The 24688-nt window shown below is 44.6% G+C and overlaps 2 protein-coding genes and 1 long non-coding RNA gene across 3 annotated transcripts; 1 reads left to right on the top strand and 2 right to left on the bottom strand.

Moving 5' to 3' along the window:
• Positions 1–221: 221 nt before the first annotated feature.
• On the bottom strand, positions 222–3688 carry LOC129839191 (alpha-2-macroglobulin-like). Its single transcript, XM_055906499.1, has 8 exons — positions 3653–3688; positions 2569–2656; positions 2188–2368; positions 1661–1817; positions 1163–1215; positions 804–824; positions 407–572; positions 222–310 (listed from the first exon to the last, which is right to left on the bottom strand). The coding sequence occupies exons 2-8, from the start codon at positions 2652–2654 to the stop codon at positions 222–224; spliced, it is 753 nt and encodes a 250-aa protein (XP_055762474.1). The 5' UTR covers positions 2655–2656; positions 3653–3688.
• Positions 3689–5181: 1493 nt separating this feature from the next.
• LOC129839565 (uncharacterized) lies at positions 5182–5757 on the top strand. The gene is made up of 3 exons (XR_008757046.1): positions 5182–5208; positions 5363–5468; positions 5643–5757. It is a non-coding gene; the product is annotated as an uncharacterized LOC129839565 (long non-coding RNA).
• Positions 5758–7051: 1294 nt separating this feature from the next.
• Positions 7052–20438, bottom strand: LOC129839190 (alpha-2-macroglobulin-like). Its single transcript, XM_055906498.1, has 36 exons — positions 20361–20438; positions 19829–19916; positions 19435–19615; positions 18908–19064; positions 18410–18462; positions 18051–18071; positions 17654–17819; positions 17473–17557; positions 16509–16659; positions 16285–16405; positions 15742–15851; positions 15434–15607; positions 14828–15061; positions 14426–14492; positions 14205–14350; positions 13948–14097; positions 13441–13593; positions 13212–13299; positions 12927–13077; positions 12434–12659; positions 12223–12349; positions 11998–12119; positions 11852–11903; positions 11691–11774; positions 11409–11585; positions 10854–10929; positions 10526–10682; positions 10356–10430; positions 9664–9826; positions 9184–9374; positions 8738–8953; positions 8476–8594; positions 8160–8250; positions 7981–8049; positions 7712–7817; positions 7052–7080 (listed from the first exon to the last, which is right to left on the bottom strand). Exons 2-36 carry the CDS (start codon positions 19912–19914, stop codon positions 7052–7054), a joined length of 4374 nt encoding a protein of 1457 aa, XP_055762473.1. The 5' UTR covers positions 19915–19916; positions 20361–20438.
• Between the last annotated feature and the right edge of the window lie 4250 nt (positions 20439–24688).

Here is a 24688-nt window from a genome sequence, read left to right as displayed (position 1 = left end):
GGCATTTGTGAAATTGTTACATATTGCTGCACCCGCAACATGTACTAAACACGTGTTGTAACCAATAAAATGTCATTTACAAAGATCCAAATCCTTAATTTGAACTGTGAAGGTAAATGAAATACTTCCAATAGTATTTCAACCCAGGTCTGCCTCAGCGTAATGACATTATTAATGACATGTGTAACTCCACTACATTGCAATTCACCAATAGTGTTTACTCACTTTGCACACACTTTCACTTCATACTCTTCCTGAACAACGCTGATCTTGTCCGTGAGGTTCATTTGGATCTCAAACTTGGGCAAAACTACAGATAAAAAGAACAGCAGTCAACTCCAGAATGTTCCAGGGTTGTGATGCATTGATTCAACATTACCAAGCATGAAAGAGAAACTCCACCTACCATACTGTTCTACCTTGAAGTTGTGGTAGATTTTCTCTTCACCAATCCACACTACAATGGTATAGGATCCTACAGGTGCTTCAGAGTTCAGGGGGTGAGAAAGCTGCAGAATGCTGCCACTGGATGTAGTGTTGACCCACTGTCCAATCCGGTTGTGATTAACATCCTGTTGGGTCATAGGAAGGGGAATGTTCAGCAGGACACAACGATGTGGAAAGTTCACAACAGTATACAGGACAAGGAGTCAGTTCTATCTGCAACATTCATCTACTGAAGGGGGCCCAGATCACAATGCTGATAGGAAGTATTTAGCTAACTCCTACAGTAGGTGGATATGAGGACCTAGCTAGCTGGGGGAGTCATAATGCTGCAGTCTTTACACTAACAAGGATCTTACCTCAAGTTCCACAATGTTGTACTGTGAAGGGCAAAGACAAGAGATGGAGTTGTTAATGAAACCAATGCCAAAACAGAGGCGCATAGCTGTCTACAACTATAGGAACTAGACAGGTGATTGGCTTGGTCGCTTAACATAAACATCACATGTAGCATTTGCAATTCAATCTCAGGAAGAGATGATCCCATTCATTCCAATCTGACCTATATGAATGGAAGCCCCATGTCCTGGCTGGTTGAGTGCTGTACATAATACCAGACTGCTATGTCCATCACAGTATTGTGACACTTCTGCATCTTGGTTTGAAATAGTAGAGACTGAACTAAAATACTATTGTCAATCGTATATTTTCAACTCACCAGCTGATTGACGGGGCTAAAATGGGTATCCAAGGTGACGACTCTAAAATGCACTGTAAAAAGCCAATGACAAGACGAACAATAAGAAGCATCATTTCAGACAACTTCCTCATAATCCCAAGGTTCCCAGATTCCCATCCTGATTCCAGTAATCTTTCACCCGGTATTTCTACCGTTTCCCTCTACAATCCTCATAAGCCACGCATGACTCGTTAGAACAGACTGGGGAAGAGCATTGCCAGCAATGATAGTGTTCTTTTCTACACAATTATTGCCTGATGCATTTCACAAATCTTCCTTCAGATTTCAGTACTTCATTGTAATACGGTTACAGCCTCAAATAAACAAAGGGAACATGGTGGGGTCGTGGAAAACTGTTGATATCAAAATGGGGTCAGGGGTCCAAAAAGGTCAAAGCGCCGGAGTAAACCATTACAGAACACGCCAACACCTAATTGTCCTGTTTCTTAGCAACCAGACTACCGGCTGTAACATTACCCGTTTGTCCTGGGTTGTAGATTGGTTTGTCCGTTTGGATGAACGTCATGGGGCTGTAGGGTTTGATCATGACCCTTCTCTCCTCTGTGGATAGAAATGTTTCCCCTCGAACCTCCACCTTAAAGTTCTGCACTTTGTCGCTCTTCACGTGAGGGGCCTGTCAGGGACGGAAACAGGGCAACACCGGTGAACTAACGGACCGATAACATAGGACATTAAAAATGTGGTGCCGTGTGGCCCAGCTGGTAAGAGCGTGCCACTAGCAACTTCAAGGTAGAGCGTTTAACTCCTGCAGGGATCACATTATGCACGTCGCAAAAATATAAATTGTCTCGATAGTATACACAAGCATTCAATCAAAACCTGGTACAAATTGGAGCCTGAATCACAGAAAAGTTCTGGTAGGCCACCACTGACATTTCCCATAAAATAAACTGGCATTGCACAAAGAACCTAAGCGATGCATCACAGCTGAGCAGTACAGTCTTATTGGAATGGCTCTAGATGTCCACCAGTGCTGGGCTGACCTGAAACTGGAAACAGCGGTGAAACTCTTGGTCAGAACTCTGGTGGAGAAGTCTCTTGTTCTGCCCGTCGGCCATCAGAGATACGGTCATGACCAGGGTCTCGTTGGGCTGCAGAAGGCTGGCACAAAGCTTGGCCTCTGAGCCTGCCTGGATCACTGCAGGAATGGCTACCATGTAAACCCTACAGAGAAAACACCCGGCAACAGGAAAATCACTACCCAATGACAGGATACCTCCAAACACAAAGCCAGGTGAAATACACAGGGGGATAAAGACCTGCAGAAAGGGTAGATGAAAAATGGCTCTAAAAGAACATTAAACCCAGACGAGAGAAGCAAGTCTGATCACTAAATTCTAACTTGTGAGTGCAGATTGACTTACGGTCTTGGAGTCTCTTGACAGACACAAAGCCAGTGAATGCAGGCAAAGAGTATCCATCTCCAAACCTGAAGCCCAGGAAGAACCATGACTAAAGGAGAAGAATAAACCACCAAGTCTGTTATGACCCAGTATTCCTACATGGAAGACCTGCCTACTGCACTGTACACAGGTTGTGTCTAGATGGGATACAGATTGTCAATTGAATTCACCTATAAGGTTAGAACTTACACAGCAGGTCAGGAGAATTAGGTTAAGGGTTGGCTAATAAAATACAATTCTACAGGGAAGGGGGTGAGAGACCAAACAATTTAATTTAAAATTCGTTCCTGGGAACTGCAAACCATATCAGAAGCATCTACCCACTGACATACCACCAGACAGGGAGAAGCAACACCAAACAGGTACCAACCTGGTCTCAGACCATTTCCTATCATTTTGTACGCAAAACTGAAACACTCTAGTATGATATATTACATTTGTGGATGTCCATCATCCATTTCATATGATATGTTAAAGATGTACATCTTACAAATTCCAATTTGTTGTGGCCAACATGAGCTAGGTAGCTAACATTATCTAGGCTAAACATTAGGAGTAAAGTTAATTAGCATGTTGGCTAACCTTAACCCTTTTAGCTAAGTAGTTCCAAAGTAGATGAAGTTGCTTATTACCCAAAATGTTATACGTCAGTTTTATTACACCCAGCCCTCCACTCTTTTGGTTTTTGCCTTAAGTAGCTGTCAGTCTCCTGTAAAAATACCAAACTTACCATTTCATACAGATTTCAGTCTGGCAGATATACTTTTACTATGTTACGTATAGTCCATGAGACCAGGCTGCAGACACAGGTCGGTAAAATGGCTCAATTGCATGTAGGTTAGTGTTTAACGGCTAGACCGAGTTACAATATATCGGGCTACAAACTGGGCGCCAAACACAGATTGCAAAAGTGTGTCTAGCGTGCACTAGGAGAAAGTATTCTGTTGCTAAGACCAGATGCAAGTTTTTTTTTTTTTTAACTGTTGTTTTGGGTATATGATTGCAACACAAGTTGCTATAGCACCTGTGACCTAGGCATACTCACCGCAGCGGGTTGTTTGTGGACTCAGTCGAACGTAAATCTCCCCCGTCGGTCATGTCCCTATAAATATCCTTAGTTGCGGACTTTTTTCTAATTACTAAGCGCTCGCACCTGCTGGAAATTCAGGGAGTTCGATTAGACTGAACGGTCATTTCAAATGCTCGATCATATTGTCAACAAGGCAGCATGGTGCGTACAGTAATTCAGGAACATAGGTCTACAACATGTTTTCTATCCGTCAAATGTTTGCATTTTCAAACATTGGGAAGGCAGCTGAAGCACATATGGGGGTTTTATCAAGACCAAACACTTTTAGGCCTATGTATATGAAAACTCCTAAATCATTACTCCGCGTGCTTTTGTACACTGCTGCAACTCGCTGTTTGTTTGTTACCTATGCGTAGTCACTTCGCCCCCACCTACATGATGATTACCTCAACTAGCCTGTGGACTCGGTACCGGTGCCCCCCGTATATAGCCTCGTTATTGTTATTCTTATTGTGTTACTTTTTATTTTTAGTCTACTTGGTCAATATTTTCTTCTTCTTGAACTGTACTGTTGGTTAAGGGCTTGTAAGTCAGCATTTCACGATAAAGTCTACACTTGTTGTATTCGGCGCATGTGACAAATAAAATTTGATTTGATTTGCCTACATCACTTTGTTTTGAGCCGGCTTTGAAAGGGGCACCTGGCTCAGGCTCCAGAGGCATCCCGGACACTCCTTCCACCGGGGTAACGCAGGACAGATCATTGAATCCCCTCCTATCACAGCCGTTAAACTCTGTAACTGTTTTAAAGTCACCATTGGCCTCATGGTAAAATCCCTGAGCAGCTTCCTTCCTCTCTGGCAACTGAGGACGCCTGTACCTTTGTAGTGACTGGGTGTATCGACACACCATCCAAAGTGTCATTCATAACTTCACCATGTTGAAAGAGATATTCAATATCTGCTTTTTATTTTTACCCATCTACCAACCCATCTGCTCTACTTTGTGAGGCATTGGAAAACCTCCCTAGTTTTTGTGGTTGAATCTGTGTTTGAAATTCACTGCTCGACTGAGGGAATTTACAGATAATTCTATGTGTGGGGTACAGAGATGAGGTAGTCATTACTGCACACAGTGAGTACATGCAACTTATGTGACTTGTTCAGCACATTTATTTAGGCTTGCCATAACAAAGAGGTTGAATACTTATTGACAAGACATTTCAGCGTTTTATTTGTAAAAAAATACATAAATAAAAAACAATTCCACTTTGACATTATGGGGTATTGTGGGTAGGCCAGTGACCAAACAAATCTCAGTGTAATCCATTTTAAATTCAGGCTGTACCATGTGGAAAAAAGTCAAGGGGTGTGAATACTTATGAATAAAACCTTGACATGTCTTCTCTCCTACCCCCCCTCCTCCAGACCAAGGTGAAGTACCTGAAGCAGACGTCAGTGATGCTCCAGAGGGAGTTTAGAGGGGTACATCCCTAACACAGTGGAGGGCCTGGTACGACTACCTGGAGTAGGACCCAAGATGGCTCACCTGGCACCAGGTCTCTGGCATAGGTAGGTATGGCTCACATATAGAACTACAAATCCCATACTCTAGTCTGCATGTTATGTGGTGTGGTCTGATCAAGTGCAGAGTGGCAGTTCTATTGGATTATATAGTGGGCGTCTTTATAATGGGATTTTTGTTGTTTTTATTGTGTGTGTGTAGGCGTGGACACGCACGTCCACCGTATCTCCAACCGGCTGGGATGGACGAGAGGTGGGACCAAGAACCCAGAGGAGACACGCAAGGCCCTGGAAGACTGGTTACCAAGGTGACACCACTTCCTGTACCTCTGACCCATCAGGTCACTCGTTAACCAGTCACTGACCAATCAGATCCCTTACAGCAGGTAAGGGAAACATTTGGCCTTGTGATTTCTGTCCGACATGATTTGATGAAGACGGGGATGGTGATTGATGATCTTCCTCTCTCTTCCCCGACACAGGGATCTATGGAGTGAGATCAACTGGTTGCTGGTGGGGTTTGGTCAACAGGTGTGTCTACCTGTCAATCCTCTCTGCTCTGTGTGTCTGAACCAGCACAGCTGCCCCTCCGCCCATCAAGCCAAGAGGCCTACAGCTGGGTCACCTCGCTCACCACACTCCCAAGACCTCCAGGGTTAAGCTGGAGCTTGGTTTGGGGTTACCACCCCCCTCAGCCACACCTGTCAAAGAGGAACCTCTGGCTACTACCCTCTCGCCTCTGCTGCCCAGAAAGAGGAAGTCCAAAGCCAAAACCTTCTCTACATGATACGACAGAAGGGGGTAGAATCCCTATAGAGATATAGGGACCTTGTCCCAATTCTCTCTCCTTCCTCCCAAAGTGTACACGTGTCACTTCCCTTGACTGATGTGAGATATGGTGGTAACTCCTACTAGCCCAGTGGTATTAACTTCCTTAGCAGGGAGACCATTTGACAGAATTTCTGTGCACTATTTATTTTGCTAGAATTTCTCACAACACCCAAAACAAATAACCTTTTAATCATTACATTAAAAAGACACCAATAAATGTTCAATAAAATTATTTTTCAAATGATCTCAAACATGTATATTGTCCCATACAATAATGTTAATCCCAAAACAAAAGCGACCTGACAATTTTGTTAATTTATCCTTTAACTAGGCAAGTCAGTTAAGAACAAATTCTTATTTACAATGACAGCCTAGGAACAGTGGGTTAACTGCCTTGCTCAGGGGCAGAACGACAGATTCTTGTCAGCTCAGGGATTCGATCTAGCAACCTTTGTTACTGGCCCAACACCCTAACCACTAGACTACCTACAATACCACTGATAATCCTTGCAGATATACCAGAGTGACTAAGACGTGTCGGGGTCAGAGGTCCATTTGGAATTAACAATGTGAGTAAAGCTCAGTGCCACAAGTGATTGAGTTCCCCCAGGAGACTACAGGGTGGTTTGGTGACCACTGCCTGGCAGATCTATTGTTGCGTACTGTCCAATCAAGAGGGCTCGTTAAATCTTCTGAACCAAAACATCTGGTATTGTACCGCCATCTAAAGTAGAGCGATGGCTTAGTTTGACAACCCAGAACACCTCCTTTCTTTCCCATTGTCAGGCCATAACCACTGCTTTTTAAAAAAGTACTGTTTTCACAGCATGTTTGCATACGTTTCTTTCATAGAATTTAGTGAGTCGTGTTGTCAGTAGGGCTCTATAGTATCTGTTGGGTCATCAATTGTTCTGTTAATCTCATTGATTTGTGAGGTGTTTACCACCACATCTTGCCTTGTCCACACCATTCATCAGGAGATCACAGCCAGGACTCATGCTCTTGTAAGACATTAATGTCATTTAGTGGCATTATGTCCTGACCCATTCCCTGATGAGAACTAAAAGAACCAGGCCTCCATGTCACAGACTGAGGAACAAAAGAGATGAGAACCCAAAGTTGTGTACAACATTTACACCTTTGTACAGTTGGCAACCCTGATTAACAGCACATATGGAAACTATACCTCCAGAGAGCTGCTCTGTTTACTGTACCCCCAATCACATTGCTTCATGTACCCCAGGATGAACAACACTGCATCACATTATTCACCTCACTGCTCATCAGTGACAAAATGCTCCAGAAAAGGGTTCTAATGAAAAGCTTTATTTACAGTTCCATAGTTTTACTTCAGCACTTGAAAGACGTCTCAAGGGTTGCAGTTGTGACCTCAATGGCATCTTCTTCCATCTGTCGAGGAGCAAGTACATTTAATGAATCCTTTAACAAACTGACCAGCATTTAGATTAAAGGAAGACTGGCTCCCTAAATCATTTATAGTATACGAGTCACCTAGAACACAATTCATCACCAATAAGTCCAGATTTAAAGCAGCTCACCAGCTTGGAACCCCTACTTGCAAGGGAAGACATATTCTGTCTCAGCCTGGTCACCTGTAACCGTAAGACAGGTTAGTCTCAGTAACTGAAAACAAGTTGACCAAATGTTCCTCAGAAGAGGGGAAAATAACATTTTGGGGAGGGTTAGTAGATCAACTTACTTGGCTGGTAGTAGTCATAGATCTTGACAACTGCTGGCTTTAGATTCTGTACTGGGAACTCCTGTATGATGTCCAGGGTGATGTGGAAAGGAAATAGTGATGTCAGCTGTTGGGAGAGAAACAAACATATGGGTCATTAAACGATCTAAGCAGAAGTTTCTGTATTTCAGCTTTGCTGACAGATACAGCAAAATATATTATTTTTAAATGAAGCCCATTATAGAGCGCCATGTGAAACATTTCAAACTGAACCATGGTTTTCACCTCACCTCTGTCAAGTACAGTAACACATGGTCATCTTTGATATCAACACGATCCACTTGACTCGAACCCCTCAGCTGTGAAGACAAGTCATTGACATTGCACGGACAAAAAACCTTGAGCCTTAAAAAAGGGACACAGATGAGGCAAGACCTCCATGGATAAAGGTCACACCACAACAACTCACCCTCCCCAAAGAGTCTGGATCTGGAGAAAACCCAGAGAGCATTTTCAAATCCACTATAATCATATTGGTGGTGAGCTCCTTTCCACGATATCTGAGAAAGAGATGATTGACAACTGCTTGGATTGTTTTAGCCATAAAGACCAGGCTGCCGGCTAAGCATTCTGACTGATCCAAGCAGAGGTACCAACTAGAAGGTCAATAACCTATAAACAGGTATAACGAAACTAATTCATTTGGGTCAAATCCATTCTGTAAGACATGCTCCAAGATAACACCGGCAAACGAGGTGAATACAAGACAGGTCCTTCATTCTTACCGAGACTCGAGCTTCAGCGTGACTCTGGGTCTCAAAGACTTGCAGTCCACCTCTGGAGTCACCTGGATACTGAGCGTTGTGCTTCTGGTAGGAGTAGGGACGTTGTAGCGGAGCACCACCTGGGATAGAGAAGAGGAAGTCAGGGAAACCATCCTGTCCAAAAACAAACGTTTTATGAGCCAGAAGAAACATCTTCCCTGTGATGTGTATTACAGTGCATCTTGCGCCACAGGACTGGGAGGAGAGATGTGTATTCACTGACCTGCACTGAGGCACAAGCACTGCCCTGCACTTCAACGCTGTACTTCCCTTCTGTGTCCTGCAGCGCCCTCTCCTGGTACAGAAGCTTGTTGTTTTGGTTGACATGGAAGAGGCGCCGTTCCCCGCTGGGAGACCGTACCGTCACTGTGCTGGCTCCTCCTCTACTGAACACCCTGGTGGAGTAGAGAGCCAGGGCCTGGAGGGCCACCACGGTGTCCTACACATACAGACCACAGGACAATCAGTTCAAAATTAAAGACACCATTTTGAAGGGTTGATTATTTTCCTCACATTGAACAGTTGCTAAAGTGACTAAATCCCAATTCCATTCATTATGATGGTTTCTAGGCTCTGTACCAGTGGAAGTGAGCCTCACCAGGTTGGACATGAAGAACACATGACCTGTGGTCTGATACAAGTCAAAGTTACAATGTTTGGGAAGTATACCTGGGTGGAGGAGAAGCCTCCGTAGGCGTTCTGCTGCCTCACCAGCCACCTGACGATGCGGGAGGCGTAGCCCAGGTCAGAGGTAGACCGAGAAGAGGCACTGAGGGACGCCAGCAGAACGTAGGAGCTGATCTCCACCTCCAGGGAGGGTAAGGTCTCCGAGGAGGACTGGGACCAGTGCAGGAGACCCCCTGAGGGTTGAGGAGCACACACACACACACGCCAGAATAAGAACTAGCTTATTCATCCCAATACAAAGTTCTGACCTCCCCAATTCATTTCCTGCCAAATACAATTTTAATGAGCAAGTTCAAACAATATTATTTTTCTTAACAATAATTTAAAATTAATAATTTTATATGGCCTATCTGGAGCGCCAGATGGTCTGAGTGTTTGCACTTTTGGGACTACTCCATTATCCAGGCATGCTCAATCAAGGAAAGACTGCGCTAACAGATCTCGGACCAGGATATAGCTCACCCTCTTGAAATGAGATGGTGTCGAGGTGCTGCAGAAGCCGGGCCCGTGTCTCCATGTCACCTGCCAGGGTGAAGGTGTAGGCCAGCAGAGCAGTAGCGTAGGTGTTGGACAAATCACTGGTGGAGTTCTTCAGGCAAGACAAGCTGTGGTCCACAACAGGATCCTAGAGCACAGAATGACAGCAGCACATTAAGATAAGCCAGCCTGGTCCCAGATCAGTTTGGACTGGGTTCCATTCAACTTGCTGTTCTGGGGCCTCAGGCAGTTCAAATTGTTAATTAGGGAACACTTTTTGCTGAGGAACGGGATTGTTTTTCCTTGTAAATCTTGTGCATTTTATTACGTTGCATTTGTAAAGGGTATAATTTGTGTATATGCAGAGGTCCCATGCTAAAGAGGGATGGGACTCTTAAAATAAAGCTGAAAAATCAGACAACACGAACAGATCTGGGACCAGACTAGAGAGATTCAAGCTGGAGCCTAATATCAGTAGTAACAGATCTACACCATTCAGATCTGCTTACGTAACGCCCATTCTATGTTATGTCATAGGCTACTTGCAGAGAAATGACTTCACTACATCGTAGAAGCTGTAAATGACAGTTGATGTAAGACTGATGTCATACAGGAGGCTAAATGAGTTGCCTGTAATGACGTTGTGAGAAACGGTTCCATGGAGTGAAGCTACTTACCGACACGGACATGTTGAGCTCCAGCATTGAAGCAGTGATGTAAGCAGTCAGTGTGACTTCATCCGTCACTCCACCCTAGAAAACAATGTCACACTAACTGCATCTAGCCTGTTGAAATCAAACTATGTCTGGTCTGACGAAACAACCAGTTTATTAGCAATATAAAATACCTTCATTCTGTTGTTCAAGAGCTTCCCTAAAGCTCTGAAACAGCCATGTTTGCCTTGTTGACGTTCCAACCAAGTCTTGGATTGCTCCATCGTTGCCGGGTCAACATAGATGAAAGACTGGGCTTTGCCAAAGGATCTCAAGACAAAAGCAGTCAGCCTGAAGAAAGAAATGGATTCATTTAAAAGCCCCGACATAATATCGTCACGCTCCAAGTCATGACATCACACGGCAACTGTCCAATCCATCGTCTCCATGCCAGAGATGCCATTTGATTGGTCAATGCTTCATTGAAGCCACCAGTAGGTGAAAAACAAGCCAAGTACTCACCAGGTGTTCCCCAAGCCTTGTCCAAACGTGCTGTACGCACCATCAGCATTCTTGTAGTTCAGCTGCCGTTGGTAACCTGTCGGTGGGGTTTTAGCATGAACAGTGACCAAGCGGTTGTTCCATTCCCAGAGTTGTGCCCCAATATATCAGGGCTCTCCACCCCTGTTCATGGAGAGCTACCCTCCAACCAAGTTGTAATTAACCCCATTCAGCCAGCTAATTATTAGAAGGGGAGCTAGATTAGGGTTGGAGTGAAACCCTACAGGACAGTAACAGGGTTGGAGAGTCCTGCCCTATATAAGGAATAGGGTGCTATGAGACAGTGTCTATATTCTACCATCAAATGACTTCAGTAGGAAACCATGTGTTGGGTCAGTGATGTTATGTTAAGACATTGATATCATCCGTTATGCAGCTCCATCGTTACCATGACAGCAGGGTACACCGTGGAGAAACACTTTAAAAATGGAAAACTAAATCCTCTAATTGGACAAATTCAGCCCAGTTTGTGGATTTGGTGTCTAATCAAGACAGATTTTAAAGGGACTCTCCTACCACTAGTGAGGAACTTGGTAGCCTTGTCTAGGATGGCTGGCGTGAGCTGCTTTGTGTTCCTCAGGTACTCCAGGATGTAGATATTGGGGGAGAGCAGGGCCATGTTCTGCTCCCCACACCCATACGGCATCTGCAACAGTCCATCCAGGTTGTTGAGGGCCCGACCCAGGATGTCCCCTACAGAGAAACAAGGGACTTCCGTTACAGACTGTCCTCTTCAGCAAACAGCAGCGTCACAGGCGAAGGGTTGTCTTCCCACCACTACACAGGGGTGTATTTTACCCAGAACTGAGAGGGAAATCCTAGCAGAACCATCCACCACGTTCTGGGGGAGTTGCAGTTCCACCTCCTCCGTCAGAGCTTCTCCTGTGGACACAAAGATGAGTTGAATGAAGACGATCACGTCAACCACCGTGAACATTCAACGTTGATTCATTACTGACCAGTAGGACACAGCAACCAGTTGTAGGTGTGGCTCTTCTCTGTTCCCTCAGCCTGGAGGAAGAGAGGGATTCATTTCAGAGGCAGTTACACTAGACAGTATCTGTGCAACCTAACGTTAGTTCTCCCACAGCAGTAGACTACATACCTTCACCAGCAGGCTCCGTGTGACCGTGTCAACGCGTCCTCTCTCCGGTACGTTCGCAACCCCGTTGTCACACGCAGTGTGGGACTGGACAGCCGCCGCACTAACGGACACGTTCAAAACCCCTACACACAGTACAGCGCAGGTTACACACCATCCAATACGGTGACAGTACACAACTCAGGTTGACATCCATTCTGCCGTTTGAACAGTTGAACGAAGACTAACCCAGGACAGAGGGGGCCATTGTCCAACTGAAGGTCTTTCGTCCATTGGCACACAAGCACGAGGAGTCCCGGACATCACGCAAGGGTGTGAGAGTGTAGTCAGAGGAAAGAGCTGGAGTCACAGAAACCTGCCAAAGAGGAACGCGTCGTAAGATAACACGGTACGACAAAAACAATACAACTCAAGAAACCATCCCGGTGCAGTGTCGTACCACGATGCACTTGGAGAGGTAGTTAAACACAGTGGCCTTCAGCTCAAAGTGCTCTCCCCGGATGACTGAGTAGGGCAGGGTGAGCTCCAGGAAGAAGGGCTGGAAGACCGTGAGCTCCACCAGAGGAGCCAGACCGAAGCCACTGGGGGCCAGGCAGAAGACCTCAGTCTCCCAGGTGGTGATGGTGTCTGGGACTGTCAGGGGGACATCTGCTGATCCAGACTCCCTGGAATACAGAGGTCAGAGTTCAAACAGAAAGCCACCAAGTGTCCAATAGAGAAGGACTAATTTCAACACCGTTTGTTGTTACAAATCCATTTAAGCTTTATCTAACCAGGGACACCCATTGAGGTCAAAGGGTCTTTCCTAAGAGAAAGCTGGCCTACAGTTTACAGAGGTTCAGGGTCCTAATCTACACCACTACTGTTTGGATATGAGGCAAGAGCTAAGAGGGCTTTCACCAGAGGTCAGCCTCACTGTGCAGAGCACTTACCCAACTTCCACAAGGTCCCAAATCCATGTCTCAGGGAAGAATGTACGGACCGTCTGTATGGGTGGCGGAGGTGGAGCGGCAAGTCCACCAGCCACAGCCATTTCAAGTCTAGGACCTGCTGATCCAGGCCTAGCCATATGGCTGTAAGCTACTAACACAAAACATGGCCATTATTGTCAAGTTAAAATGGACTGAATGCTGTGCTTATTCTAACAAAAAGGTCATCCATAACCCAAGATTCATTAGACTTGGCAATGAGAATAAGGGTTGGTAAGGACATCTCACCATAGGAGCGATAGTACTGGTTCCCCTGGTAACTGAGGCAGGAAGGTACTCTTATATCCAGGTTAGTCGCTAGCTTCAGTCCCAGCGTCTAGAAAGAGCAGAAACAATTTATTAATAAATTCTATTCAGTTTAACAGTGTAAGATGAACACATTGTAACAGAATGGGGACTGATTCTTCCCAGAAAGAAAAGAGGCTTCAAGTTGAGAAAACAGGGCAGAAATATTTACCTGAAAAACTGCATAAGGATCATTTGTCATCTCAGACGGTCCATATGGGTGTGGTATTATGAATCTCCTTGGTCTAACACGTAAACATGCTACTGGATCTTCAAGCTCGTAGGGAATATAGGTCGTCTCCTTGACCGGTAACAAATCAAATATCTGGAAAGGGACAACGGGGAGGTGTGAAATTACCTTGTTCATTGGGGACCAAACAGAACAGACTGAAACGACTACTTGGGGAAAAACTCCATTTTGTTTTCCATTGCTAAACGTTTAGAACGTTGTCCCATCAACCCAGAACATCAATAAGGAGGTGCTTTCCAGTTACTGAGAGTCAATAGAAAGTGGGCCTCAGGCCAGAGAATGAGTCCCATCACATTTGATAAAAGCTCCCCAAATGACCAGTGAACAGATCCACTCCATGTCTGCTGTAGTCACTGGTTGTATTCCCAGCACCACCAAAACAGTAGGTATGGTGGTACCTCTGTAGTTCACTTCAGTGAGCTCCGTTACCTTGTCAGCATCCAGTCTCTTCCCTGGCTCCATGATGCCAACACTCCGGTCCACAGCACCGAGGCCACAGAGGGAACCGGGCTGGGCCGAGAGATGCAGGGTGTTCTCCTCCCCTGGGACTGCGTTGGAGGGAGAGAACTCCACCAACACCTGGCACACACATCAGATACCATTACTCCAGGTATGATACAGTCTGGAAATACTGGACACCTTTCAGAAAATAACAGTCACTGGGGATATGAGACTCCTGCACACACCTTGTTCCTGAAGCATTTCTCAGTGGGGAAGTTCATGCTGTGGGCGATGACAGTCTCACTGGGTAGCATACTGTACACCAGGAGCTGAACCACCGGCGCCATCTCTGGAACCACTGCCAACGTCAAGGTGACGTCACCCTCAGCTACTGCAACGCAAGAGCAGGTCACTGTCATCGAGCACCTTCCAGAACGTTCAGAATCACATCATGAAACTCACTCACCAGGACTGTCCTGCTGCACAGTAACATTGATGTGTCCATGCTGAACTATGACCCCTCTGGATAAGGCCTGGAGGGAAAGGGAACAGTTCTCAGCAACAGAGAGGAGACGTTGCAACCTGGACTCATGGGGTAGACCTGGACTCACTCCAATTAGTATGATACGTTTTGTATGTATTCATTTGTGGATGTCATCATCCATTTTATATAGGTTACAAATTTGCAACATGAGCTGGGTTGGGTTACAGTGGTTGATTAGGAGTATTGGTGTAGTATAGGAACATCCTTTGAAAGTGTGGCAGGGGCAATGTCTGAAATGATCCTGGCCTAAAGGAGCGCAACTAGGAAATATGGTGCCGTTTGAGAGGCACCGTGGGTTTGCAGGTTGTTCCTGGTTCTACTCACCAGGTAGAGGACAGTCACAGAGCCCTTTGGGACAGTCTCCCCTACGATGGCATAGCGGATGGTGATTGACACCGCCTGCACACATGCCAGTGGTTTCTCCACCTTCTGAATAGCCAGGGAGCTGGACGGTTTACTGTCAGGGGCAGCGGGCTGGATCAGTGAGAGTAGGTGTTGCCCTCTGTTGAAATAGGGGACCCTGTATCCTGGGAACTCTGCTTGTGGGGTGTCGCTCACCTGGAAAGGAACAAAAGGGAGAGTCTAACTAAAGGCCCAATCCTAAATCAACCCCTAGACCCTGTCCTATATACAGTGGGGATCTGAGAGGATTACAGGAAGCAATATGGTAACAGATCCAACTTACTTCCACCTAGCCCATCCTGGTCATAGCATGTTAGGGTCATGACCTTAGGGCAGCGTTTCCCCTACTGTCCTGGGGACCCCAAGCGGTCCGATTCAAATAATCAAATCTTGAGGAAGAGTTCATTATTTGACTTCATCTGTGTGGGCAAGAAACTAAACATGCACCCCTTACGGTCTCCAGGACAGTGGAGGGGGACACTGGCATGGAGTATAAAGTCTGTCAAACCTAGAAGGAATCATACTTACTACCAAGTTAATATTCTCTTTGGGCAGACTGGTTGTGTTGAGGGAGAACCTGGCAATACCACGACTGTCCGTGGTTAGGTTCTGTAGTCGTAGATATGAGGACCAGCCTTTCTCCTCAAACAGGTAGACTAACATGTCAGAGATGGGTGTGTTGTTAAAGCGAACAGCATTTATCTGAGGAAAAGGGGGGGGGTGTTGTATGAATGAAGTGACACTACATACGTCATCATTACCTACCACATACTGCTAGTTCAGGAAGCAGGACAAACTAGCATCCACAATTCAACAGGAACACCATTTGGACTTACCTTGCCTTCAATAATTGATCCATGCTCATAGATTTGGGGCGTGTCAACAAATGTGAATTTTCCAATCACATAGGAGAGCTCTATGCGTTTTTCCTCTGACAGTGTAATACCTGTCAAATGAAAACAGGATGGTATATTTCACAATTACCAGTACCAACACCATGCAGAAACTGAACTGCAGCTTCAGAATAATAAACAGCATTATATAAAACCCTGCTGCAGCACCAACGGGCATAAAGCTCTTTCTTCCCAACGTTGAGCCAACGCAGAGGAACCCAAACTCAGTCCTGGACCCCCCCCCCCCCTGGGTGCACCTTGTAGTTTATTGCACTACAGCTGATTCTAATCAAAACTACACTATGAGACGGTTATTTCAGTCAGCTGTGTAGCGCTCGGGCAGAAACCAAAACCCAGGGGGAACCCCAGGACAGTTAGGGAAACCCTGATCTAATGAAACAGGCAATAGTTACGTCGCCATCAGCTGAAGTGAAATGAAGGGTTTGTATTGAGGAAACGACATGATGCATCTCATAAAGGACTTGCCTGTCCCCTCCTCCTGTACTTCTGCATGGAAACTATACACGTCTCCCAGCAATTTCTCTCCTGCATTCTTTGTGAAAATGGCCATGTTGAAGACATAAGAAGCACAGCCAGTATGGTCCATCTAGGAAAAGCAAGCAGAACCACACAAAAACAGATTTAAATCCCATTCAAAATGTAATATGTTGGTAAAAACAGCACTACTAGTTTTAGGAAGGCATACAAACCTCTATTGACTCTTTGTGGCATGGAGGTGTGTAATCAGGAACTCCTTGTGGATTTCGCTCATCGATTGTTATTGGTATCACTGCATTGTCCACCAAGGGTCGGCACAACTTGACCCCTGCTTTACCAGGTACAGGCTGCCCATACGTGTATCTGATTTCAATTCACAACAAGACACGTGTCAACTTCCTACATCCAGTTATCATGTTAAAAACATGAGCCCTAAAGGCTTGTGCATTCCTGCAGGCTTGAAGTAGCGCATTTAACACGGTCAATGAATCTGGACCTGTATTCATAGAGCCTCAGAACGGGATCAGTTTTAACTACAGATCATAATGAACAAGGTCACATGTCAGGGTGGGACCTGATCCTAGAACAGCAATCCTAATCTGAGACGCTTTATGACCGAAGAACCAGCTGCTCATGTAAAATGCCACCGTACATAATCTCAGGGATTGTAGCAGTATTTTAAGACATTGAGCAGTAGAATGTCATTAATGTAGACCACATGCATATTTAAGGATTTTATATTTAAATAAGTGTATTTGAGAATCCTCAAATGCATAACAATTTCCAAGTGTATTATCAAATTAAGCTACAGTACTAGCACAGGCTGCTGCCTACAGACTTGAAATACTAGTCACTAATAATGCTTACATACCTTGCATTACTCATCTCGTATGTATATACTGTATTCTATACCTCTGACATTGACCATCTATTCCTTAGGTGTGTGTATTAGGCATTTGTGAAATTGTTACATATTGCTGCACCCGCAACATGTACTAAACACGTGTTGTAACCAATAAAATGTCATTTACAAAGATCCAAATCCTTAATTTGAACTGTGAAGGTAAATGAAATACTTCCAATAGTATTTCAACCCAGGTCTGCCTCAGCGTAATGACATTATTAATGACATGTGTAACTCCACTACATTGCAATTCACCAATAGTGTTTACTCACTTTGCACACACTTTCACTTCATACTCTTCCTGAACAACGCTGATCTTGTCCGTGAGGTTCATTTGGATCTCAAACTTGGGCAAAACTACAGATAAAAAGAACAGCAGTCAACTCCAGAATGTTCCAGGGTTGTGATGCATTGATTCAACATTACCAAGCATGAAAGAGAAACTCCACCTACCATACTGTTCTACCTTGAAGTTGTGGTAGATTTTCTCTTCACCAATCCACACTACAATGGTATAGGATCCTACAGGTGCTTCAGAGTTCAGGGGGTGAGAAAGCTGCAGAATGCTGCCACTGGATGTAGTGTTGACCCACTGTCCAATCCGGTTGTGATTAACATCCTGTTGGGTCATAGGAAGGGGAATGTTCAGCAGGACACAACGATGTGGAAAGTTCACAACAGTATACAGGACAAGGAGTCAGTTCTATCTGCAACATTCATCTACTGAAGGGGGCCCAGATCACAATGCTGATAGGAAGTATTTAGCTAACTCCTACAGTAGGTGGATATGAGGACCTAGCTAGCTGGGGGAGTCATAATGCTGCAGTCTTTACACTAACAAGGATCTTACCTCAAGTTCCACAATGTTGTACTGTGAAGGGCAAAGACAAGAGATGGAGTTGTTAATGAAACCAATGCCAAAACAGAGGCGCATAGCTGTCTACAACTATAGGAACTAGACAGGTGATTGGCTTGGTCGCTTAACATAAACATCACATGTAGCATTTGCAATTCAATCTCAGGAGGAGATGATCCCATTCATTCCAATCTGACCTATATGAATGGAAGCCCCATGTCCTGGCTGGTTGAGTGCTGTACATAATACCAGACTGCTATGTCCATCACAGTATTGTGACACTTCTGCATCTTGGTTTGAAATAGTAGAGACTGAACTAAAATACTATTGTCAATCGTATATTTTCAACTCACCAGCTGATTGACGGGGCTAAAATGGGTATCCAAGGTGACGACTCTAAAATGCACTGTAAAAAGCCAATGACAAGACGAACAATAAGAAGCATCATTTCAGACAACTTCCTCATAATCCCAAGGTTCCCAGATTCCCATCCTGATTCCAGTAATCTTTCACCCGGTATTTCTACCGTTTCCCTCTACAATCCTCATAAGCCACGCATGACTCGTTAGAACAGACTGGGGAAGAGCATTGCCAGCAATGATAGTGTTCTTTTCTACACAATTATTGCCTGATGCATTTCACAAATCTTCCTTCAGATTTCAGTACTTCATTGTAATACGGTTACAGCCTCAAATAAACAAAGGGAACATGGTGGGGTCGTGGAAAACTGTTGATATCAAAATGGGGTCAGGGGTCCAAAAAGGTCAAAGCGCCGGAGTAAACCATTACAGAACACGCCAACACCTAATTGTCCTGTTTCTTAGCAACCAGACTACCGGCTGTAACATTACCCGTTTGTCCTGGGTTGTAGATTGGTTTGTCCGTTTGGATGAACGTCATGGGGCTGTAGGGTTTGATCATGACCCTTCTCTCCTCTGTGGATAGAAATGTTTCCCCTCGAACCTCCACCTTAAAGTTCTGCACTTTGTCGCTCTTCACGTGAGGGGCCTGTCAGGGACGGAAACAGGGCAACACCGGTGAACTAACGGACCGATAACATAGGACATTAAAAATGTGGTGCCGTGTGGCCCAGCTGGTAAGAGCGTGCCACTAGCAACTTCAAGGTAGAGCGTTTAACTCCTGCAGGGATCACATTATGCACGTCGCAAAAATATAAATTGTCTCGATAGTATACACAAGCATTCAATCAAAACCTGGTACAAATTGGAGCCTGAATCACAGAAAAGTTCTGGTAGGCCACCACTGACATTTCCCATAAAATAAACTGGCATTGCACAAAGAACCTAAGCGATGCATCACAGCTGAGCAGTACAGTCTTATTGGAATGGCTCTAGATGTCCACCAGTGCTGGGCTGACCTGAAACTGGAAACAGCGGTGAAACTCTTGGTCAGAACTCTGGTGGAGAAGTCTCTTGTTCTGCCCGTCGGCCATCAGAGATACGGTCATGACCAGGGTCTCGTTGGGCTGCAGAAGGCTGGCACAAAGCTTGGCCTCTGAGCCTGCCTGGATCACTGCAGGAATGGCTACCATGTAAACCCTACAGAGAAAACACCCGGCAACAGGAAAATCACTACCCAATGACAGGATACCTCCAAACACAAAGCCAGGTGAAATACACAGGGGGATAAAGATCTGCAGAAAGGGTAGATTAAAAATTGCTCTAAATCTGCTCTGACAGAGAACATTAAACCCAGACGAGAGAAGCAAGTCTGATCATTAAATTCTAACTTGTGAGTGCAGATTGACTTACGGTCTTAGAGTCTCTTGACAGACACAAAGCCAGTGAATGCAGGCAAAGAGTATCCATCTCCAAACCTGAAGCCCAGGAAGAACCATGACTAAAGGAGAAGAATAAAGCACCGTTATGACCCAGTATTCCTACATGGAAGACCTGCCTACTGCAAGTTCATTTCCTGTCATTCTACCATTGGGCAAAGAACTGAACAATTGTATGATCCATTTCATGCAATTATACCAATTTTGCCAATGGGCAGAAAAAAGTGGCCAAATGCACTTTTATTTCCATCAATTCTAGATATTCCCCCATGACTATGCCATTTTAATGATGAGTGAGAGTGACTAACAAAATCAATGTTAGTCTAGTGTGCATAGTCTACTATGTTACTAAACCCATTTAGAGTGCATTTGGTATAGCCTGTAAAAGATCAGATGAATGTAAAAAATGTTAGGCGTTCATTTATTAGAAGTTAATCGCCGCCCTGTTATGGGAATAATGATTGCACCACAAAATGCCATAACACCTGTGGTCTATGTATACTCACCACCGCGATTTGTATATCGATTTTGAAATGAGACGACTCGGTCACGTCCTCTTAAATATCCTGCAGGTGCGCGGCTAGTTCCGGATTTGTTTTCTGGTTACTAAGTGCGCACACCTGCTGGATATTGAAGGCGTTCGATTAGGCTGAACCGGGGTGCACGTGAACGGGCAAAACCGGTAGGGAGGAGCGCCTTCTCAAATGGAACAGTAATCTGCGCTGCCCGGTCATAATAGTCAACAAGGCGGCATGGTGCATCGTTCAGGATCATACATGTCTTTATCGTTCAGGATCACACATGTCTTTATCGTTCAGGATCATACATGTCTTTATCGTTCAGGATCATACATGTCTTTTCGATCAAATGTTTTCCAATATTGGCAAGGCAGCTAAAGCACATAATGGGGATTGTATGAAGACCGAACAGTTGGGCCTATGACACGCATATGAAACTATCCTAAATCATTACTCCTTGTTTTGAACCGACTTCACCTTTTTAGCGGCACCGGCATGAGCCAGGTGCAAACTCCTCCCGGGGCAGATCACCATGTGCAAACTCCTCCCGGGGCAGATCATTGTAGGCCGATATAAACCCTGAATTGCTTACACTATTGATGCGTTCGTATCCAAGTGGGAAGTGGGAAATTACCACATAGGACTGGGTAAAATCCACTTGACCGGCCCTCCCCCAACTGGTAATTACTAGTGGGAAACTCCTCTATCATCCCGAGCTTCCACTTCTCCACACGCTGACCTCTGATGTCACCTACTACTGAAATTACCTCGAGAACTTTCAGGAGTTAAATGCAACAACAAACCATTGTTTATAAAAAGCTATCTATACTAAACAAACATATAAACACAACATGCAACAATTTCAAAGATTTTGCAGAGTAACAGATCATATGAGGAAATCAGTCATCTGAAATAAATTCATTAGTCCCTAATCTATGGATTTCACATAACTACATTTTATTTGTCACATACACATGGTTAGCAGATGTTAATGCGAGTGTAGCGAAATGCTTGTGCTTCTAGTTCCGACAATGCAGTAATAACCAACGAGTAATCTAACCTAACAATTTCACAACAGCTATCTTATACACACAAGTGTAAAGGGATGAAGAATATGTACATAAAGATATATGAATGAGTGATGGTACAGAACGGCATAGGCAAGATGCAGTAGATGGTATCGAGTACAGTACATACATATGAGATGCGTAATGTAGGGTATGTAAACATTATATTAAGTGGCATTGTTTAAAGTGGCTAGTGATGCATTTTTTTTACATGTATGGCAGCAGCCACTGGTCGTAAAGTCCAGTGGACTTGTCCACCTCCAAAACAAATGGCAACAATAATCATTCCTTGCCATGTGTAGTAGCCACTACAAGACAACTAGTAAAATGCTCTAATCGTGTATTCCTGTAGGATAACATTTCAGAATACATCGGTAGGACGACTGGACCCCTTGAGTACCAGTACCAATACCACAGTCAGTCCAGCAACACTCAGTAAGAGGATTAGTAGCCTCACAAGTTAAATTGCTATTGATAATAGCAACACAGGAGTCACTCAGAGTGCAACACGGGGAAGGGAATCTCCATTGCACTCTTCCAATGGTTAACACACGCCACTAATAAATAGAACCCTCCGTTCAGGAAAAAAAGTTATTAGAAGTCATGAACCATGATCACACCACGACGACTGGTTCCGTGCTTAGAGAGTACTTCTGTCGTGAGGTTAGCTCCTCCATGGATAACATAGCTATGAAATAGACTTCATACCTATCACCACTACAATAGTGGAAGACACAGTGACTACGTCAGACTCATTCTGAACAAGTGGTAATCTGCCAGGACACTTGGTTTTCTTCCCTTGACATGTGCGCTTGTGTAAGCATAAACGCACATGCACAACAGAACATCCAGTTAGGATTTATGCTAGGATCACTTAAGGGTCCAAGCAAAATACCAGCCTTAGTAAAATGTAACATAGTTTTCATCACCAGTTTTCTTCCCAGAAGTCCATAGGTCATCCCTGTAGACTGCCCAAAGCTAGTGCCTTACAGCTGTAGACTTATCATATAGTTATCAACTTAGGATAGTACCCTAAGCAACACCCCGCAAAAAAACAAATTAGGAAAGCCCTAGATATGACAGACAATGCCATGATAGAGTCATTTTGCCAAGACCATGGACGTAGATAGAATACAGTCCAATTAGATGATTAAGGTGGCATAACTATATTTTGTTTTGTTTATGCTTTCATTTCATTTTGTTTCATTTTCTTCGGCACGTAGAAAGTGATAGAGCCATAAACAACTTCCCCGTACAACCATCAGTTAGTGCCACAACGCCGCTCATTTGGGAGGAAATGTAATGATATATTTCATGAGTGTGTGTGTGTTAACATCTGCCTAAGTTACTGTCCAGATCTTCCAGTCTGGACGACCAGACGACGGGTCCGGAACCTCTGCCTATTTGATGATCTGTTCACATTTCAAGACACGCTCTTCTAAAGTCATTGTTTTCCACAATGCAATGCTCACGTGAGCTAGGAGAACATGTTCTATTTAATGTGTTTGAAACTTTTGGAACCTCTGCCTATTTGATGATCTGTTGTAGTTAGTGGTTTTTTGGACCACATACTTGTGCAAATTGCATCAGGTTGAGGGATAAATGCTCTCTCTGTGTGCCATTGTCAGTAGCACTTCTGATCCAGCAGGTGGTGCAAAGATCCCTCTCTATGTGGCTTGAATGATGAGCAGACTGAATGAATTGAAAGGCAGTGTTGGCAACATGACTTCTGGTCAATGCCTCCCTATCTATATGTGTTGACCTATTCATTTGAGCTCCTAAATGAAGCATAGAGTGTCAACATTGCATCTCGCCTGAATCATGTCTTCATTCCTGTCTTGCAACGTGGTGAGGTGTGTGTTTGTGTTAGAAATCACTGGCCACTTGATTAATGGAACACCAGTCACTTTCATCATGCGGAGCTCTTGTCATACGGATATACAGTATTCTATCGTTAGGTATGTTAGTCTATGCCGGTGTGACATTGCTCGTCCAGATATTGATGTATTGTCATTCGATCCCTTTTGTTAGATTTGGGTGTATTGTGTGGAATCCTGGGACATGGTTAGATCTTACTTGTTTGACGTGACTGTGCTGTTGGAGCTAGTAACACAAGCATTTCCGTACTAAACACGTGTATGTGGCAAATTAGATTTGGATCGAATGGGTAATTACAATAGATTGTATGTCGGTAGGAGTTTTCCTCAGTGTGTGTCCCCCTTCCATTTCCCCTTGATGTCCCCGTCAGTTACGCTGCGGCCGACTTACTACCGATGTCACTGTGGTCCAAGTGAAAGTCCTAGCCTATAGGGTGTGGTAACAGGCCCTGTGTTATTTGTTGTTGTACTCTACATGTGAAGTATCTGCACTGTTGATAATAGGGAAATGCAAGCAGTTGAAGGGAACAAGGGACAGAGTCTAACCTGCTGTTGAACACAAGGCCCCGAGCATGTCCGCGGACAGAGTACGGTTCACTCCCAGTCCTATGATGTTGCTCTGTAGGTGAGCTTTTTTCAGCATCCAATTCCTGGCAGCCTTCTCCCTGGTTGAATTGTGAATGTGAGTGAATGGAGAATGTTTGGCTTCGGTATCCAAGGTGTTTGAGAATGTTGAGGACCAGTGTTCCGAGGGCCTGACTGTGACATCATAAAGCGGAATGCAGTTAGTGTGCCGTTTGAGGGATTCCAATTCAGTCCGGTGCGGTCTTCCAGACAGTGCGTGTGCTCTCTGTGCGATGACTTGTAAGTCGGTCGTGCGTACACGGAGTACAAGTACGACGGGAAGTGACATTTAGGGTAAGCCTAACCCTTCTTCTAAGCTACATTTCTGCCTTTACTAGACTATGGGGATATTTGATATACGAATGCTTCCGCTCGGTGTTTGAGATCAATTGACACTCTTTACCATGGCACTTTGAGATGTATTTTAAACTGCAAAAACACTTACGCCCCACTGCACTTTGTATACCAGGGTTGGCTGGCCTTCTGGTATACTTTTATTGACCAAGCCATTTTGGCTTTACTACCTTTTTATTTGGCCATTTTTATTGTTCAGAAATGTGGTGGGTACTCTCTTCGTTCGCTGGACTTTATCCCGCTAACTGTTCCAAATGTCTGAACCGAATTTGGTATAAGGTCTTTTATGTACTCTGCGCCATCGTCTCGGAACAGCTTACAAAATCATTTGAAACTGGAAGAACTTGTCCCGATTGGTGTTTTTCAATCACCGATGAAGGATTTTGAGGCTGAT

Source organism: Salvelinus fontinalis, chromosome 40 (genome assembly GCF_029448725.1).
Source record: "Salvelinus fontinalis isolate EN_2023a chromosome 40, ASM2944872v1, whole genome shotgun sequence".
Lineage (NCBI taxonomy): Eukaryota > Metazoa > Chordata > Actinopteri > Salmoniformes > Salmonidae > Salvelinus > Salvelinus fontinalis.
The sequence above is the reverse complement of the archived record's forward strand: the minus strand, read 5'-3'. Positions and strand labels throughout refer to the sequence as shown.

What these genes read in the sequence shown, in the direction of transcription:
- LOC129839191 (XM_055906499.1), bottom strand. Translation starts at nt 2,654, where the DNA reads ATGGTTCTTCCTGGGCTTCAGGTTTGGAGATGGATACTCTTTGCCTGC. An exon ending in ACCGCTGTTTCCAGTTTCAG is followed by an intron (nt 1,818 to 2,187) that starts GTCAGCCCAGCA and finishes CGTCCCTGACAG; the next exon opens with GCCCCTCACGTGAAGAGCGA. An exon ending in CTACAACCCAGGACAAACGG is followed by an intron (nt 1,216 to 1,660) that starts GTAATGTTACAG and finishes GGCTTTTTACAG; the next exon opens with TGCATTTTAGAGTCGTCACC.
- LOC129839190 (XM_055906498.1), bottom strand. Translation starts at nt 19,914, where the DNA reads ATGGTTCTTCCTGGGCTTCAGGTTTGGAGATGGATACTCTTTGCCTGC. An exon ending in TACCAAGTTCCTCACTAGTG is followed by an intron (nt 10,930 to 11,408) that starts GTAGGAGAGTCC and finishes CCCCACCGACAG; the next exon opens with GTTACCAACGGCAGCTGAAC. An exon ending in CACCATCTCATTTCAAGAGG is followed by an intron (nt 9,375 to 9,663) that starts GTGAGCTATATC and finishes CTCAACCCTCAG; the next exon opens with GGGGTCTCCTGCACTGGTCC.